Source organism: Polypterus senegalus, chromosome 2, assembly GCF_016835505.1.
Source record: "Polypterus senegalus isolate Bchr_013 chromosome 2, ASM1683550v1, whole genome shotgun sequence".
NCBI classification, from domain to species: domain Eukaryota; kingdom Metazoa; phylum Chordata; class Cladistia; order Polypteriformes; family Polypteridae; genus Polypterus; species Polypterus senegalus.
The window spans coordinates 196773895-196794988 of NC_053155.1; the positions used below are offsets into that span (position 1 = coordinate 196773895).

At 38.3% G+C, this 21094-nt stretch overlaps 1 protein-coding gene across 1 annotated transcript in view; it reads right to left on the bottom strand.

Annotated features, from left to right (window-relative positions):
- Nucleotides 1-21094, bottom strand: part of LOC120523641 (norrin cystine knot growth factor NDP) — a 92661-nt gene that overhangs the window by 33608 nt on the left and 37959 nt on the right. The window contains exons 2-3 of the mRNA XM_039745144.1: nt 17054-17138; nt 10492-10847 (exon numbers count right to left, since the gene is read on the bottom strand). Coding sequence (XP_039601078.1) covers nt 10492-10686 — 195 coding nt within the window. The 5' untranslated portion in view covers nt 10687-10847; nt 17054-17138. The remainder of the gene's footprint in view (nt 1-10491; nt 10848-17053; nt 17139-21094) is intronic.

Sequence of the window (21094 nt, forward strand, 5' to 3'; positions counted from 1 at the left end):
CAGCTTCCAATATCAAGAAAGTCGTATTGTTGTTCAACTGCCTATGTACGTGACATAACTACTACAACTACGACCACTACTCTTACTGTTATATTCCCTGCTGACATGACAGATATCGGGCTGACCAGAAGACTTCATATTATGCACCAGAGATACTGCATAGGAATAATATGCAAAAGGCCTACATGTGGCAAAAGGCACAAATGTTTATACATAATATTATTCAGCAAATCTTGAGTTTGAAAAAAAAACCATGTGGACTTGCCTGTGAAGAATTTGTGAGTGTACTACCACAAGATAGAATTAGCAGGCAGAGGTCGGCAGAGTCTACCATTCCTCAAAAACAAAATAGGGAGTCATAACCAAAAAAAAACTAAATGATTGCGTGTCAAAGCCCACAACAAAAGACAGATATCAAGGTCAAAATGCATACCAAGACTTGCCAGTAACTGAGAATTCAACAACTGCACTACTGAAAGTTTTTTTTTTTTTATAAAGAACATCAACAAACTTGGACAATGAAAGATGCTTGATGCCAATATAAATTCCACCACGTGCTGTGACTCTTTCAGAATTATGCTTCTAGAACTGGCTGACAAACAATAGCAACTGACCCATAAAATGGCATTGAAATATTTTAAAACATAATCAAAAAATAAAATAGCAAGCCTTAAAATCAAGGTGGAAAGTTAAAGTAAAAGCTAATTCCTTATAATTCAAAAATACATTGCTCTCAGAGAAAAAAAATTTCTAAAGGCCAGGAACAGTTTATAAAGCAGTGAATGATAACATCGAGCGATTTACACAAAGAGTACAATAACTGATATTTGGGACTAGATCTTGAGGCTTGGCTCTCTTCTTGATAACAGACATGTAACTGTTTGTGCGGTGGAGTACAATTTTAAAATACATAGATTTGTTAATATGGCGTAAATATAAGATTTAAAATTATATTACCAATTGTACGTTTTGTGAACTGCTCCTTGTAATTACTATTCTAAACATCAAGACCACTCAACCTGCGGTCCATGAGCTAAAACTGACCATCTGGAACCTTTCTGTTGTCCCACAAGGCGCCTTCTGCCATCAATATACACCATAAATATTCATGATCTGCTTCTCCAAGGTGTGCAATTTGCAGTAGTCAACAATAAATGAAAACCAGCCCCTCTATCAAGTGAAACGTATACCGCTCAGTCAAAGAATATCCTTGCCAGCCCTTTCTAGTTAAAAAAGTACATTTTTAAGTTGTTTTTATTTAAACTATAGCATAGGTGGCAGTGACACTTGAAGGGTCTTTTCTGAATAGTTTTATTATGAGGTTGTAATATTTGTGAGCGTTGTCAAGCATACTATGAGGTGGTCTAATTTTTATTTTTGTCCTTGTTGACTTGATATGGATAGAGTGCAGCAGTTAAAAATAATTAGAAATATGTCTAGATGCGGTTACACATATTCATAATTACAACCAACCTAATAGATTCCCATCCAACCCTATATTGGATCTCTGGGAATCTTATTACTTCAACATTTCAATCAATCAATCAACATTTATTTATATAGCACATTTTCATACAAAAAAATGTAGCTCAAAGTGCAAAAAATGTATCTCAAAGTGCAAAACTACAAATTAAGCTATTAAATTTAACAATGAAAGGGCTTGTTACAAAAAACATTTTAACCTAACTGCAGTACACAACCAGCCTCAGTGCAATACTAAATGCATTTCCTACGTCACAATGCAACAATCTGTTTCCTGCGGGACTCCCTTAAGAGTACATATCTGTAAGTGTTAATCAACATAAGATGCTATTCTCAAACCCACTTACTTCAATTAATCCAAGCAAACCTAGGCAAAAGGCAGGAATCAGCCCAAGATACTATGCCATTCCAAGCCCACTAGGTCCAAATTAAAGTCTCTAAACAACCTAACCAGCACAAAAGAGAATGTGTCGAGGAAAACAGGGAGAATATGGATACTCTACATGGACAAACATCTTAAAATCAAAGATATGAGGTGGCAGCAATACTCACTGAAGTAATGCATACATTCTATAAAACCCTTTCTCAAGATTTCATAATATGTTTGAATATCTGACAAACAGTTCAGAATACAGAATCTGTTTATAATAATAATAAACTTACCCATCTCCTCTATCTTATAATGGAAATTCCTGTTCATTGTCAGTTACCGCACATATATCTATACTATATATGTGCAAATCTCTTATGTTAAATGCCATATCATATCACTTAAAACGTTCAGCAATGCTCAAACAGAGGTTCTTCTTTTGTGCAAGCGGTTAGATTGCTTCTGAGCATAGAACTTGACACATACAGTCAGTGTGTCAGTGTGTAAAGGCTCTTTTATACTGTACTACTGATCTCCAGTCGATCTCTGATCAGTCTAATTGCATCCACAAGTCCATGTGTGTCAGTGACACTTGATAGCTCACAGTTTCCCTCTCACTAATGAGAAGGTAAAATTCTTTATATATGCCTGATACTGCTTTTGTCATTTTCACGTGTTTGAATTAACCATTTTTAAAGCACTTTTTTATGTTTTCAAGCTACCCCAACACCGAATTTCACACTGTTCCAAATACAGCTTATGATATGACAGGAGATTCACTGCGTAAAATTTGATGGTGTACCTCAAAAACAATGAATCATATTTTAAAGACTTTGATTAGTATTTCAGTGGCTACAGCATTAAGTGCCCAGATTAAACTAACTGTTTTAAGCAAATCTTTCTATTGCACCTAGCTTAATTAAAGGAAAAGTGTCTGTCTGATTGCTTTGTCTCTGTCATTCCAACAGATGGTGCATCACAAACTTGTAGCAATAAAAGGCATTACTACAAATGTTTTCTGATGTGCCATCTGTTGGAATGACAAGTGCTATACATTTTATTACTACATGCATTACAAAATACATAACAATAGATGAGGTCTATATTGATTTCTGAGATTTTAAGATGATTTTGTAGAACACATTAACAGACAGGCAAAAGTATTCTATTAGGCAACATACCCAACAACCCACCACCAAACTTGCCCCTTGTCTCCCTTTGAAAATTAGACCAGAAACGTTGAGCGCCTTTGCTCTAAACCATGAATCTTGTCTTATAAAAACAGCTTTCCTTTGGTCAGGTACTAGATTGTGTGTTGATTATCTAGGAAAACTATATCTATAATTACAGTTACATTTCAAGCTGAATTAATCTTTATACATGTACATTGTTACAGATGGCCAGGGCCCTTGCCCGGCCGGGATGCCCCCGTGATGGAAGGACCGAGGGAGAGTACAGGTTCACAGCAATATCTCCCTTGGAACATAAAAGGGAAACCCCCTGAATTGCATTGGGGCTATGGGCTTGGAGTTTGGAAGCTCAACCCTGCTGGGGCCCGTGACCACTGCCAGGGGGCGCCTGGACAGTCCCGGAGCCCTGGACTGCAGTACTTCTGGAAGTGCTGCTAGAAGAGGATCCGAGTGCACCTGGAGCACTACCGGATGCACTATAGGCACAAGAGGATCGGCACTCTGGAGATGGTTCTGATTTCTTAAGGGACATTAGTAATGTAATCTTTTAATATTCCAGATACAGGAGAAAGAAAAAGAAATCAAAAGATGTTCTTAAGCTTTGATGAAAAAAAATAATATAGATGCATATCTTAGAAATATGTTTCAGACTTTTTATAACAATTTGGAACAACATAACAATTACTCATACCATATTGATATAAACACTTCTGTGTAATAGTTTTGAATATAAAGCATAGATAAGATCAAAAAGTATACAGATAGAACTAAAAACCGTGATGCCCCTGTCTTGCAGTCAGGAATGCTATCATATGCACTATTTTGCATTTTATAATTAAATTAACTTTTCAGTGAAGCTGGATTCATTCATCCTCCGGGCATTGAGGTTGTCCAATAGTAAAAAAAACACTTTTCCTTAGGTTGTCTGCAAATACCCAAGAAATTAAACCATAAAGGTTTATAGAAAGAAAGAAAGAAAGAAGGAAAGAAAGAAAGAAAGAAAATGAACTAAAGGAAGCACAAGGCCTTACTTGCTTTACTGAATCTGCTGCATAAAATTGGGAGCTCCCTGCAAAAGCAGCAAGCAACTTTCGTTGTGGTATTTTTCTTTTATCCATGGTCATCACAAACTGAGAGTAGTGATTCCCCAGAAGATTTTTTCATATACCCTTTGGTATTTTCTTTTGGCCTGTTAATTCTATGTAAACGATCTACAGGGTGGGCCATTTATATGGATACACCTTAATAAAATGGGAATGGTTGGTGATATTAACTTCCTGTTTGTGGCACATTAGTATATGTGAGGGGGGAAACTTTTCAAGATGGGTGGTGACCATGGTGGCCATTTGGAACTCGGCCATTTTGGATCCAACTTTTGTTTTTTCAATAGGAAGAGGGTCATGTGAAACATCGAACTTATTGGGAATTTCACAAGAAAAACAATGGTGTGCTTGGTTTTAACGTAACTTTATTCTTTCATGAGTTATTTACAAGTTTCTCTTTGTTTACAGCCATTGACATGTCGCAGAGGTTAACACGTGAGGAGCGGATAGAAATTGTGTTGATGTCTGGTGAACGCAGTAACCGGGTCATTGCAGCAGATTTCAATGCAAGACACCCTACGAGACCACCCATCTCCCATGCTACAGTTAGCAAACTGCTTGCTAAGTTTCGTGAAACTGGTTCAGTGTTGGATTTGCCAAAATGTGGACGCATGAAAACTGTCACTAATGAAGAAACATCAGTGGCTGTCCTAGCTTCATTCAGCAAGAGCCCACAGCGTAGCACTCGCCGCATGTCACTGGAGAGTGGCATTAGTCGAACATCCCTTCGCGGATATTAGCTACTCACAAATGGCACCCTTACAAACTCCAGCTACTGCAGCATCTCAACGAGGATGACCCAGATCGGCACTGAATTTGCAGAATGGGCAAAACAAAATTGGAACAGGACCCTCAGTTTACGCAGAAGATTTTGTTCAGTGATGAGGCAAACTTTTATGTGAATGGTGAAGTTAACAAACAAAACCACCGCTATTGGTCTGACACTAACCCACATTGGATAGATCCCTCCAAGACTGTTGGAACAAAAAATTGATGGTATGGTGTGGTATATGGGGTACAAAGATAGTGGGGCCATTCTTCATCAATGGAAACCTCAAGGCCACTGGATATGCGAAATTGCTACATGATGATGTGTTTCCCTCTTTATGCACTGAAGCTGGCACGTTCCCTGAGTTTTTCCAGCAAGATGGTGCACCACCACATTATGGGTGTCAGGTCCGAGCATTCCTAGATGAACAGTTTCCTGGAAAGTGGATTGGTCTTCGTGGGCCAGTTGAATGGCCCCCAAGGTCTCCCGATCTGACCCCCTTAGACTTTTATCTTTGGGGTCATCTGAAGGCAATTGTCTATGCTGTGAAGATACGAGATGTGCAGCACCTGAAACTACGGATACTGGAAGCCTGTGCTAGCATTTGTCCTGCGGTGTTGCTATCAGTGTGTGAAGAGTGGGAGAAGAGGGTTGCATTGACAATCCAACACAATGGGCAGCACATTGAACACATTTTATAAGTGGTCAGAAACTTGTAAATAACTCATGAAAGAATAAAGTTACGTTAAAACCAAGCACACCATTGTTTTTCTTGTGAAATTCCCAATAAGTTTGATGTGTCACATGACCCTCTTCCTATTGAAAAACAAAAGTTGGATCCAAAATGGCCGACTTCAAATGGCCACCATGGTCACCACCCATCTTGAAAAGTTTCCCCCCTCACATATACTGATGTGCCACAAACAGGAAGTTAATATCACCAACCATTCCCATTTTATTAAGGTGTATCCATATAAATGGCCCTCCCTGTAAAATTACCTGTTGCTTTTGTTCCTTTTTTTTTCTTTTAGGCAGAGTGGTGGCTCAGAAGGTTGCCAGTTCAAATCCTGTAAACGCCAGAAGTGACTCTGCTCCATTGGGCCCTTGAGCAAGGCCCTGATTCTGCAATTGCTTTGTCCTGAGTATAACATTAAGCTGTTTTCAGCCTACAAGCAGGTCTTCCAACTTGCATGGAAAACCTGGGGATTGGTGGCAGGATTGGCCCTCCAGCCACCATAAAAACCTCACACTGTTTCAGTGTGGTGCTAAGGTGTCACCCACTGCACTCGGGTCCCAATCCGGGTGGTTCGTTTTGTGGTGTTTGTGATGCAACACACTATCAGCGCATGCTCCCAATCTCTCTTTTTTCTTTTAAATTATACTTTTTATCTCATTTTCTTCTTTGTCCATCAAGTATGTCTATTAGTTTTCTTTAGGTTTTTTGTTAATGTTTTTTCCCTTATTCTTGTGTAAAGATCTATTAAAATTCTTACTAATGTATCAAAGAAAATAAACTTGAGCATTATGAAGGATTTTGGTGTGTGATGAACTGGTGACCTGTTCAATATATTTCAGCTTCCAATATCAAGAAAGTCGTACTGTTGTTCAACTGCCTATGTAATGCGTGACATTACTACTACAACTACGACCACTACTCTTACTGTTATATTCCCTGCTGACATGACAGATATCGGGCTGACCAGAAGACTTCATATTATGCACCAGAGATACTGCATAGGAATAATATGCAAAAGGCCTACATGCACAAATGTTTATACATAATATTATTCAGCAAATCTTGAGTTTGAAAAAACCATGTGGACTTGCAGTGAAGAATTTGTGAGTGTACTACCACAAGATAGAATTAGCAGGCAGAGGTCGGCAGAGTCTACCATTCCTCAAAAACAAAATAGGGAGTCATAACCAAAAAAAAACTAAATGATTGCGTGTCAAAGCCCACAACAAAAGACAGATATCAAGGTCAAAATGCATACCAAGACTTGCCAGTAACTGAGAATTCAACAACTGCACTACTGAAAGTTTTTTTTTTTTTATAAAGAACATCAACAAACTTGGACAATGAAAGATGCTTGATGCCAATATAAATTCCACCACGTGCTGTGACTCTTTCAGAATTATGCTTCTAGAACTGGCTGACAAACAATAGCAACTGACCCATAAAATGGCATTGAAATATTTTAAAACATAATCAAAAAATAAAATAGCAAGCCTTAAAATCAAGGTGGAAAGTTAAAGTAAAAGCTAATTCCTTATAATTCAAAAATACATTGCTCTCAGAGAAAAAAAATTTCTAAAGGCCAGGAACAGTTTATAAAGCAGTGAATGATAACATCGAGCGATTTACACAAAGAGTACAATAACTGATATTTGGGACTAGATCTTGAGGCTTGGCTCTCTTCTTGATAACAGACATGTAACTGTTTGTGCGGTGGAGTACAATTTTAAAATACATAGATTTGTTAATATGGCGTAAATATAAGATTTAAAATTATATTACCAATTGTACGTTTGTGAACTGCTCCTTGTAATTACTATTCTAAACATCAAGACCACTCAACCTGCGGTCCATGAGCTAAAACTGACCATCTGGAACCTTTCTGTTGTCCCACAAGGCGCCTTCTGCCATCAATATACACCATAAATATTCATGATCTGCTTCTCCAAGGTGTGCAATTTGCAGTAGTCAACAATAAATGAAAACCAGCCCCTCTATCAAGTGAAACGTATACCGCTCAGTCAAAGAATATCCTTGCCAGCCCTTTCTAGTTAAAAAAGTACATTTTTAAGTTGTTTTTATTTAAACTATAGCATAGGTGGCAGTGACACTTGAAGGGTCTTTTCTGAATAGTTTTATTATGAGGTTGTAATATTTGTGAGCGTTGTCAAGCATACTATGAGGTGGTCTAATTTTTATTTTTGTCCTTGTTGACTTGATATGGATAGAGTGCAGCAGTTAAAAATAATTAGAAATATGTCTAGATGCGGTTACACATATTCATAATTACAACCAACCTAATAGATTCCCATCCAACCCTATATTGGATCTCTGGGAATCTTATTACTTCAACATTTCAATCAATCAATCAACATTTATTTATATAGCACATTTTCATACAAAAAAATGTATCTCAAAGTGCAAAACTACAAATTAAGCTATTAAATTTAACAATGAAAGGGCTTGTTACAAAAAACATTTTAACCTAACTGCAGTACACAACCAGCCACAACCAGCCTCAGTGCAATACTAAATGCATTTCCTGCGTCACAATGCAACAATCTGTTTCCTGCGGGACTCCCTTAAGAGTACATATCTGTAAGTGTTAATCAACATAAGATGCTATTCTCAAACCCACTTACTTCAATTAATCCAAGCAAACCTAGGCAAAAGGCAGGAATCAGCCCAAGATACTATGCCATTCCAAGCCCACTAGGTCCAAATTAAAGTCTCTAAACAACCTAACCAGCACAAAAGAGAATGTGTCGAGGAAAACAGGGAGAATATGGATACTCTACATGGACAAACATCTTAAAATCAAAGATATGAGGTGGCAGCAATACTCACTGAAGTAATGCATACATTCTATAAAACCCTTTCTCAAGATTTCATAATATGTTTGAATATCTGACAAACAGTTCAGAATACAGAACCTGTTTATAATAATAATAAACTTACCTATCTCCTCTATCTTATAATGGAAATTCCTGTTCATTGTCAGTTACCGCACATATGTAGATACTATATATGTGCAAATCTCTTATGTTAAATGCCATATCATATCACTTAAAACGTTCAGCAATGCTCAAACAGAGGTTCTTCTTTTGTGCAAGCGGTTAGATTGCTTCTGAGCATAGAACTTGACACATACAGTCAGTGTGTCAGTGTGTAAAGGCTCTTTTATACTGTACTACTGATCTCCAGTCGATCTCTGATCAGTCTAATTGCATCCACAAGTCCATGTGTGTCAGTGACACACTTGATAGCTCACAGTTTCCCTCTCACTAATGAGAAGGTAAAATTCTTTATATATGCCTGATACTGCTTTTGTCATTTTCACGTGTTTGAATTAACCATTTTTAAAGCACTTTTTTATGTTTTCAAGCTACCCCAACACCGAATTTCACACTGTTCCAAATACAGCTTATGATATGACAGGAGATTCACTGCGTAAAATTTGATGGTGTACCTCAAAAACAATGAATCATATTTTAAAGACTTTGATTAGTATTTCAGTGGCTACAGCATTAAGTGCCCAGATTAAACTAACTGTTTTAAGCAAATCTTTCTATTGCACCTAGCTTAATTAAAGGAAAAGTGTCTGTCTGATTGCTTTGTCTCTGTCATTCCAACAGATGGTGCATCACAAACTTGTAGCAATAAAAGGCATTACTACAAATGTTTTCTGATGTGCCATCTGTTGGAATGACAAGTGCTATACATTTTATTACTACATGCATTACAAAATACATAACAATAGATGAGGTCTATATTGATTTCTGAGATTTTAAGATGATTTTGTAGAACACATTAACAGACAGGCAAAAGTATTCTATTAGGCAACATACCCAACAACCCACCACCAAACTTGCCCCTTGTCTCCCTTTGAAAATTAGACCAGAAACGTTGAGCGCCTTTGCTCTAAACCATGAATCTTGTCTTATAAAAACAGCTTTCCTTTGGTCAGGTACTAGATTGTGTGTTGATTATCTAGGAAAACTATATCTATAATTACAGTTACATTTCAAGCTGAATTAATCTTTATACATGTACATTGTTACAGATGGCCAGGGCCCTTGCCCGGCCGGGATGCCCCCGTGATGGAAGGACCGAGGGAGAGTACAGGTTCACAGCAATATCTCCCTTGGAACATAAAAGGGAAACCCCCTGAATTGCATTGGGGCTATGGGCTTGGAGTTTGGAAGCTCAACCCTGCTGGGGCCCGTGACCACTGCCAGGGGGCGCCTGGACAGTCCCGGAGCCCTGGACTGCAGTACTTCTGGAAGTGCTGCTAGAAGAGGATCCGAGTGCACCTGGAGCACTACCGGATGCACTATAAAGGAGGCCACCTCATTCCATTCAAGGAGCCAGAGTCGGGAGGTGGAGGACAACGCTTGCTGGGAGAGGAGTGGACGCAGCAGAGACAAGAAAAAGAGGCAGAGGAGAAAGAAAGAAGACAAAGAAAGAAGAGAGAAGGGATTGAGCAGTATTGCGTGCTGTTTATTGTGTACTGTGCTCGGAAGTGGGGAGCTGGGGAATAGAGCTGCCCCACGAGGAAATAAAGTGTATGCTTTTGGACTTGTGTCTCTGTGCCTGTCTGTGTCCAGGTTCGGGGAGCGGTACAGCCCCCATTATTTCCACAACATGCAAAAAAGTACACAAAAGCAAAATTGTACCAAAAGAGGTTCCACTAAAAGTACAATGCTACAGTACAGTATATGTGGCAGGGATATTATTAAGAGAAAGCAAGCAAAAATGATTGACCAAGGCATTATACTATTAATATATGGAGTAATGTTATGTACAACCAAAAAAATAAATAAATAACCAAAACAACTCACCTTAGAGTTGCATTTGTACAGAGGATGGCTGATTGTGTCCACAAAGTGATGCCTCATACATCTCTCAGGGTCTGTTTCTGGCACATTTCCATTTTCTGTTTTGCTAGCTGTGCAGTTCAATATCAACAGCATAGGGCACATCAGAAAAAAGAATGCAATCCTGGAATTTACTACGGAACTGATGATTTTCATCATAGACTTCAAAGAAGGAAGGCCACTAATAGCCCAGACGACAGCGATCCTGTACAGTATACTCAAACTCAGGAAGGCATCCTCTTCAAACAATCATGCATCAAGCTTTCCAGGGTTTCCGTGTATGATGTTTCCCCTTTCTGCACTAAGTTCCTTGTCCTGCCCTGTGAAATAAGCCATAAAACGTTGACTTTAACAGTGTATTTGAAAGTTACTAAACTGCCTCTTCACATGGTGAGACATTCTAAACCTTGAAAAGCATTACTTTGATGTTAATGTGGAAAACTGGGAGAAGGTCATGAGCGAAGATAAAAGAGGCATATTTAGAAGGAAAAACAGGTGGCTTTTTTCTCACTCGGAGAGTAATAACACATGGAATAGTTTACTGAGGCACAGCCAAGCAAGAAACTAAACTAGAGACCTTGTTATTTCATAGAAAAGGCATTGACCAAAACATCTCGTGAGAAGTTTAAGAACATGAAAAAGTTAAATTTGGACAAGCCAATTCACACCATACAGGCTCATGCCATATTGTTGTGATTATATCTTCTTAAGGGGATACAGCTACTCAAAGCATGAACGTGTAAATAAATAAACTCCACACCATAGAAGCTTGGAGTAAAAAAAAATGTAATGTTCATATCTACAACTAAATTCATACAAATAATAATTTTGCATTGCATAGCCGCACATTTTTTTCTTTTGATGAGTGAAACACATCATACTGAGTTTACTATTGTGTGAATTCTCATTTACTTTCCAAATATCATGATTGCTCTCTTTGTACAAACCTATAATTAAAAATTATAAATTATAAATATAATTTACAGGAGGCCAGTCGTGGGATAAATGAACCAGTCCCCCTGGTTCATGCATTTTGATGATGACATTGTGTTTTGTAGCATCAGAAAAGAGTAAGTGGAGAGGAAGTTGGAAGAATGGAGAAGAGCTTTGGAAGACAGGGGATTGAAGATAAACAGGAAGAAGACATAATATATGAGAGATAAAGATGATCAGAATTCAGAAGTTAGACGCCAGGAAGAAATCTTGACACATTTAAAAATCTAGGATCAGTGGTAGCCTGAGATTGATTTAATGCAGAGATATCCCATAGAATGTATGTGGATGAAACAATTGGAAGAAGGTATCAGGAGAATTGTGTGTCTGAAGAATTAAGATAAAGATTAAAGGTAAGCAATCACTTATGGAGCTGAGACATGTCCAGTAACGGGAGCACAGGAGAAGAAGGAAGATGTGGCTGAAATGAGAATGTTGAAATGGATGTGGGGAGTTACAAAAGAGGATGGAACAAGAAATGAGACAATAAGAGGTAGTACAAACATCTGACCAAGCAAGAGTACAATAAGTTAAGCATAAATACTAGTCTATTATTATTATTATTTCTATTACTATTATTATTATTATTATGTTTTCTCCTACAAAGAATTATGATGTTTTAACTGCATATATTTTATTATCATTTTCAATTAATACATATTGTACTGGCTGGTTGCCTGCTGAGGCGGATCCAGTGACAAGACTGGGAGCAGAGAGGCATGCAAGCTAAGGGAGCGTTCTTCGGGGAATCTTTGGATGATGAAGGTAGATGGGTGGAGTCAGAGTGAGTCAGGGGTTAAATAGGAGCCAGGACAAGGAAGGAGGGTCTTCTTCTGAAGGAGTAAGGTGAGAAGGAATGGGAGATCTATCGGTTTAGACATTAAGGAGTTTATGGCCAAAAAAACAACAGGAAGGACTGTTGACTCTATTCTCATATACTATGTAAAAAAAGGTTGCTATACTAACATATTTTCGGGCCTTTCACTAATGACATTGTAATAATAATAATTCTTTGTATTCATATAGTGGTTTTCTCACTACTCAAAGTGCTCAGCAATTGCAGGTTAAGGGCCTTGCTCAAGGGCCCAACAGAGCAGAGTCCCTTTTGGCATTTATGGAATTCGAACTGGCAACCTTCCAATTGAGAGTGCAGTAAGTGGGAAGAATAGAGAAGAGCTTTGGAAGACAGAGGGTTAAAGATAAACAGGAGGAAGAAAAAATATATGAGTGTGCAGTGGAGAGCTATTGAAAAGAGTGGACAAATTTAAATATCAAGGATCAGTGGTATCCCAAGATGGAAAAGAGCTGCAGAGATGATGCAGAGATAACGCATGGAGTGTAGTGTGAATGAAACAAATTAAAGGTAACATTTTTAAGACAGTGGTAAGACTGGCAATGACTTCTGAGCTGAGAAATGGGCAGTAAAGAGAGCACAAGAGAAGAAACTAATGTGACAGAAGTGGGAATGTTGAGATGAATGTGTGGAGTTACAAAAAAGGACAGAATAAGAAATGAGACAACAAGAGGTACAACAAAAGTGGGAAACATATCTAAGAAAGTACAGGAAAATAGATAGAAGTGATATTGACGTGATGAGGAGAGACAATGAATATGTGAGCAAAAGAGTGATAGAAATGGAAGTACAGGGTAAGAGAAAGTGAGGGAGGTCAAAGTGCAGTTGGATGGATAAAGTAAAAGAAGATCTGAAGGAAAAGAGCTTGACTGGCAAGGAGGTGCAGGACTGAACTGTATGGAGAAGGCTGATCAAGCACATCAACCCCACATAGAAGTGGGAAAAGATGAAGAGGAAGAAGAAGTGTAGTCAAAACAAGTATTCATTCAACCAGTGCATCCATTTTCTATCTTGCTTATTCATTTCAGGGTAAAAAGAAATAGAAAATAGCTGAAAACTCTTGTCTTCTGTCACTGACAAAAAAATGCGCACACTTGACAATTCACAAATCAGACTTAAAGAGATGGGTACTCTGATATTGTAATGTGTGTCCTAATAATGTGTTCTTTTATGAATAATGGATCTTCATTTCACAATGATGGTGATATCATTGATTGCGTTTCTCAAAATGGTGTTAAAGACACATAAACCATGACATCTTTTCACTCCAACACCAGTTCTTATTTTGCAAAAATGACTTTCAGGATGATGAAGTGGCACAAACAGTACCGTTTACTAAACAGAAACTCTCCATATTGTGTGTAGTAAGGCTCATGAAGATTCATAATGATTCTAGAGTTAAAACTCAGCAGCACGTGAAACCCTAATCACGTCCTTTAGTCGCAAAATGTTATATTTGTTACCTAACCAGAATGACAGATGTAATTATTTTTTATCGGAATACTGTGACTACAGCATTTCTTCCTCTTTTGACAGGTCAAACTTCTAGGTATGACTCATTTAAGCCACACTTATAGCACAACCAAAGTTATCCTGTCCTTTCAATCCAAGGCTACACTGTCCATTAGGGCTATAATTTTTTTCAGCAATATTGATGGTGAAATATTTTAGAAAGTGATGGAACTGGTTGTGTGCAACTCCATGTTTAAAAAGAAGTAAAATGACCGGGTGACATATGAGTCCAATAATGTAAGCAAGCACAATAAACATTTTGGGGATGATTAGAGTTGATTGGAGTATGCAGAAAAATCTGAAGGTTCTCTGGATAATGTTGTGCATCACATAATTTCTTGGTTGTAGGACATATTTTAGTTTGAGGCATGAAGAAAAGTAAGAGAAATGTAGGTATCAAGACTGAAGTTCTGGAAGTTGACGGAGGGGATTGTAAGAAGTAAATTTGCTGAAGCTTTGGTAGCAATTCTAGATGAGGTTTCAGAAGCATCTGGTGTATAATGACAAGTGGGAAGTGACAAAAAATGTCTGGTTGTAAACACCAAAGGGAATATTGGGACACAAGGACAAGATGGTGGATTCCTAATGTTGAGATTGGAATTGAGAAAACGAGAAGACGCTATAAGGAGTGTCAGAAAACAAAGGTAGAAGGTAAAAGTGAAATCTATAAGCAGCTTCAAAAGTGTAAAAAGACAAGAAATTGAAGTTTATAAATGAGCTGCAAAATGTGGAATGAAAGAAGAATGTGTCAAGTTCTCTAAAGAGATGTCAAAAGAAAGACAAGATGGAATAGGTGTAAACTTCTTGAAAAACACTCAAGGAAACATCACGAAAGATAGTGCCTGGCTTGTAGACTACGTTTTATCTCTTGATCTTTCATTCAAAAAAACTTCTGTCTTTACCTTTGGGTGGCAGAATAAACAGCAACATGTCCTGGTTGCCCTCATGTGATATCAGGTATTGATGCATTGCGATGTCAATTTCATGAAGTATAAAAGTAGAACCACAAGCTCCTCCTGGTTCCAAGATTTTGAATTCCCTAAACAAATCACTGTTTCTGGTGTTAGGAGTTAATTTTCTAAAGGTGTTTTCCAGGCTAAAGACTTTTTGAGATGTTGCCAAGTTCAAAAGTATAACAATAAAAAATAAGGCAAATTGATAACATCCACACAAAAAAACAACATTAGTGAGATAGATAGATAGATAGATAGATAGATAGATAGATAGATAGATAGATAGATAGATAGATAGATAGATAGATAGATAGATACTTTATTAATCCCAAGAGGAAATTCACATAATCCAGCAGCAGTATACTAATACAAAAAAAACAATATTAAATTAAATAGTAATAAAAAATGAAAAAATAAAAATAAAAAGCAGACAATAACTTTGAGTAATGTTAGCATTTACTCCCCCGGGTGGAATTGAAGAGTCGCATAGTGTGGGGGAGGAACGATCTCCTCAGTCTGTCAGTGGAGCAAGACAGTGACAAAAGTCTGTCACTGAAGCTACTCCTCTGCTGGAAATGACACTGTTCAGTGGATGCAGTGGATTCTTCATGATTGACAGGAGTTTGCTTAATGCCCGTTGATCTGCCACAGATGTTAAACTGCCCAACTTTAATCCTACAATGGAGCCTGCCTTCTTAACAAGTTTGTCCAGGCGTGAGGCGTCTTTCATCTTTATGCTGCCACCCCAGCACACCATCATGTAGAAGAGGGCACTCGCCACACCCGTCTGGTAGAACATCTGCAGCATCTTATTGCAGATGTTGAAGGATGCCAACCTTCTCAGAAAGTATAGTCAGCTCGGACCTTTCTTACATAGAGCATCAGTATTGGCAGTCCAGTCCAATTTGTCAACCAGCTGCACTCCCAGATATTTATAGGTCTGCACCCTCTGCACACAGTCACCTCTGATGATCACAGGGTCCATGAGGGGCCTGGGCCTCCTAAAATCCACCACCAGCTCCTTGGTCTTGCTGGTGTTAAGATGTAAGTGTTTTGAGTCACACCATTTAACAAAGTCTTTGATTAGCTTCCTGTACTCCTCCTCCTACCCATTCCTGATGCAGCCCACAATAGCAGTGTCATCAGCAAACTTTTGCACGTGACAGGACTCCGAGTCATATTGGAAGTGTGATGTATATAGATTGAACAGGACCGGAGAAAGTACAGTCCCCTGCGGCACCCTGTATTGCTGAACACAATGTCAGACCTGCAGTTCCCAAGACGCACATATTGAGGTCTGTCTGTAAGATAGTCCACGATCCATGCCACCAGGTGTGAGTCTACTCCCATCTCAGTCAGCTTGTCTCTAAGGAGCAGAGGTTGGATGGTGGTGAAGGCACTAGAGAAGTCCAAAAACATAATTCTTACAGCACCACTGCCTCTGTCCAAGTGGGAGAGGGATTGGTGTAGCATATAGATGATGGCATCTTCCGCTCCCACCTTCTCCTGGTATGCAAACTGCAGAGGGTCAAGGGCGTGGCAGGCCTGTGGCCTCAGGTGGTAAAGCAGTAGCCGCTCCATGGTCTTCATCAGATGTGACGTCAGAGCAACAGGCCGGAAGTCATTCAGCTCACTAGGACATGATACCTTTGGGACAGGGGTGATACAAGATGTTTTCCAAAGCCTTGGGACTCTCCCCTGTTCCAGGCTCAGGTTGAAGATGCACTGTAGAGGACTCCCCAGTTCCAACGCACAGGCCTTCAGCAGTCATGGCGATACACCATCTGGACCCGCTGCTTTGCTGGCATGAAGTCTTCTCAGCTCTCTGCTCACATGGGCTGCTGTAATTGTGGGTGGGGATGTCTCACCTATGCTGGTATCAGCAGAAGGATGGTTGGAGGATGCAGTACTCCGAGGTGAGAGTGGGTTAGGGTGAATTAGCAAAGTTAAAAACTCAGACTCACAACAGTCACTGTAGCTCTGATCCCTCCCTTTTGGTTGTCTCTACCCTTCCAAGTAATGGTTGCAATAAAAGCTTTTAATAATTGAACTGTATGAGTGCACAATTCACGGCTGCTTTGTGCCTTACACCAAATAATGTAAGAAGAGGCCCTGAGTACCTTTTAATGCAGGTTTAAAAATGAACAAATGGATTATTCAGATTTGCATTCTACTTTATCAGATTAAAAGTGTATTTCGAAACTCTTCTACTTACCTGCACAGCACAAAGGAACACCTCGACATCCTGATGACACTATTTCATTGCTATGTTCAAGCTCAGGCCCTCAAGGATCACCTTTCTGCATCAAAACAAAATTAGGATCAGTAAGCCTTTTTTAAATATTGCTTTTGTAATGTCTCTCACACTTTGAAAAACTCTTTAAAAAACTTTAAAGAACATATCACTTCTATTTTAAAACAAAATAGCACTGATAGATAGATAGATAGATAGATAGATAGATAGATAGATAGATAGATAGATAGATAGATAGATAGATAGATAGATAGATAGATAGATAGATAGATCATTATTTGTCTCCATGGGGAAAGTTGGCTTTTTATAGAAATTCTTTAAATATGAAATGGTTGTGAATAAATAAGTTTAACTTCAGAAATATAGCACTTATCCTTTAATTCTTTACTGAGTGTAGTTTTCTGGCAGATTTACATTATTTGTGGACATTATTTTTCATAATCAGGTTTTCTTGGGGGAGCTTACTTTGATTGGAAGTGAATGTTTAAAGTTTTACTTCTTAGCTCAAATTCTTATATAGAGAAATGACTTCAAGACTGTCCGTTCCAGGAGTAATTTCTGTTGAACATTAGGAGAGGCACCACTTATGGAGTTGTAGTATCAGTTACATAATGCATTCCAGCCAGATCACAGAACACACTCAATTCTTATGAGAATTTAGTATTCAAAGTCACAGTAAAGTGCAAACAGAAAGAAATATGAAGGGAGGACACAAACAGCAAAATAATACAAGTAAGAACAAATATACACATAGAACATGCTTTATATATCATGTAAAATGAGTTTTAAATTGTCTTTACACATGACCTTTGGAGATCAGAGCATGGGGTCAGCTATTGTACAGTGTCCCTGGAACCATCTTTACGTTAAGGGTCTTGCTTAAGGGCCCAACAGAGTAGGATTCCTTCTGGCAGATAGGGGATTTGAACAGGCAACCTTATAGATCCTTAGTGACAGAGCCACCACTCCACCTAGTGTTACACTCACGCTAGTTAACTGTTTTGAACTGTTTTGATTTACTGTACTTCATTAAAGAGACAGGTGCCAATTTATGTTTATTAAATAATTTTATTAGAATGAGTCATATAAAATACAGTAATAATCAAATGTAATTACATGTATTAATAGAGTTTATAAAATAAACATCTGTCAATAACATTTTACAATATCATAGAGTTAAAAACTGAGGGCAAACAGGCCTATGGTGACTGAAATAGCTTTAATTGACACCAGACTCCAACTCAAGTGATGTCAAAATTGCACCGGTTGATGTACGATTGCTAATTGTTGTTTGTGGATGGTTTATGGTTGATTGTAGTTCATATTTCTTAAGCTTACATTATCCATTGGAGAGTTAAAGTCTATGTTGAAACTGTTTTCTCTGAAAGACCATGGTGAACAGCAGTTCACTGTGGTGCTTTGCCAATGTATTATAGTAGCAATGAAATATTGAATTATCATAATGTGCAGGTACACTCTTAAAAATAAAATTTCCATAATGGCACTTTATGGTTCTCTATTGCGTTGTGTGGTTCCTCGTAGAACTATTGTTTGACCAAGCACCATTTCATTCAGGGAAAGATTCTTTGCATATGAAGCTGTTTTTTTTGTGCTTTGGATAACTCCCTAATATGTAAAAAATCTAAAAAAAATTAATGTAGGGTAGTCTACCTAGCAGGACACTACGAGATTAAGAAAATCTGGATGTAACCTGAGTTACTCTATGTATTGTCACACACGTGTGATTAGGAGACAACGTCAGGGCTCACTTGATAGTAATTGCCTTCCAAACCAGGGACTGGCGCTGTGATCTAATGCCTCTCTTCTACCTCCCACTACAGAAAGAATGATTGACAGATTTGACCCCAGTGATATCACTCGAGGAATCCGGTCTACCAAACCCAACTCTTCCTATGAATGTCCTATTTATACTGCCATCTCGGGACAGCACAACAGCAACTGTCTAAAGAAGACTTGTTTTGTTCTTTTTTCAATTTATGTTTCCATCCTAATATAAGGAGATCATTTTAGTGCCCTAAAACTTTTTGATCTTTCTGTTTATTCTTTCACAGTATTGACCAAGAGTACATTTAAAATCATGACCCATTCGTATTTCACAAATCCTTTACCAACTATACATTATTTACTGTACTGTTATGGATAACTAAATAAATAAATGTTTTTTCTGGAACTTTCATGTGGATGGGTCTTTTAGAAACCAAAAAGACTGTTCCCCTATGGCATCGCCTTGAAGAACACTCTGGCACTTTTATTTTTAAGAGTATAAGGCAGCCGCATGTTTTTCTTTTTTAGTGCAGTGTTTACTAAGTACGCGTTTGCTCGGTTTGCACTTATTTTTTACTTTTTGTTATTTTTTTTTATTTTATATTTCTATAAAATATCCAAGTATATACAGTATCTATACTAATAAAAGCCAAAGCCTTCACTGACTGACTGACTGACTCACCAATAATTCTCAAACTTCCCATGTACTGTAGGTAGAAGGCTGAAATTAGTCAGGCTAATTCCTTACAGCTTACTTACAAAAGTTAGGCAGGTTTCATTTCGAAATTCTACGTGTAACGGTCATAACTGGAACCTACTTACGTACATATATATGGCCATAGCCTGCAGCTTGGTCGCCGTGTGTGGCGGAGTTGCGTCCCTCATCGTCACGCCTCCCATGTAATTGAGTGCCTGCCCATATAAGGCCGTCTGTCAGCAGCAATCCAATAGACACGCTGCCGCTAAATATTTGCGGGTGAAGGTCTGTGCTTATGCAAGCAAAGAGGAGATGGTTAGGAATAGACTAGTGTTTGGCACAAACTCAGCGAAAGTGCGAGAGAAACTTTTAAGTCTTAGCGAACATTAAATAAAGCCGTGGACATCGCAAGATTGCACGAAATAGCACAAGCACAGCTGAAAACCTTAGATGCATGTACTCGAGCGGCTCACGTGAACTGACTGTGAACACAGTACGCAGAGAACAAGCAAGCGCTCCAAAGAGTGCTGAACAAAAAATGCATTACACAATTGAGAATCCAGCAAAAGAATAAGAAGTGAGTGACGCATACAAGCTTATTCATAAGTGCAGCTACTGCAGAAACAAAGCACGGTGTAAACCTAAAGTTCAAATTAAGTTCATAGACAGGCTGCTGCTGGTGTTTGTCATGCCTACAACGAATACGATATTCGTGAGATACAAGTTTAATGAGAAAACAGGGTATAAACGAGACTTTTGATCACTTTGTAACGGAGTTAAAATTGCTGTAACAGAGTTAAAATTGCTGGTGAAAGACTGTGCTTATGCAAACGAATAGGAAAGCAAGGTGTAAAGCTTAACTTTAAATTAAGTTCATAGACATGCTGCTGCTGGCATTTGTCATGCCTAAGACGAATACGATATTCGCGAGATACAAGTTTAATTAGAGGACAAAGGGTATAAACGAGACTTTTGATCACTTTGTAACAGAGTTAAAATTGCTGGTGAAGGACTGTGCTTATGCAAACGAAAATGAGATGATCAGGGATAGAATAGTGTTTGGCACAAACTCAGCAAAAGTGCGAGAGAAACATTTTTACGTTCATAGACACGCTGGCGCTAAATATTCGCAGGCAAATCCACAACTTAATACCAGGAATGCCTGTTGAACATCTTAGATTCACGAGTACCGATTTGGGTAGTGATCACTTCGATGAATGAAACATGTTATCTTTACAACGGTTGACAAAGAAGATGAGATGGTCAGGGATAGACTAGACAAACACGGAATGTAACTTGAACACAACACATCCTCCAAAGACGAACCTGATTGAAACAAATAATGATAATCAAATCATTGATGACAGCAACGCTCATAACAGTCATAAAACAATTACATTGACAATCATGTTACATTATTTTTAAAATGTTTCTTTTTCTTTTTCATAACTTCTTTAATACACTACTTCTCCGCTATGAAGCACAGGTATTTTGCTAGTCACAAGATAATTTTGAAACAT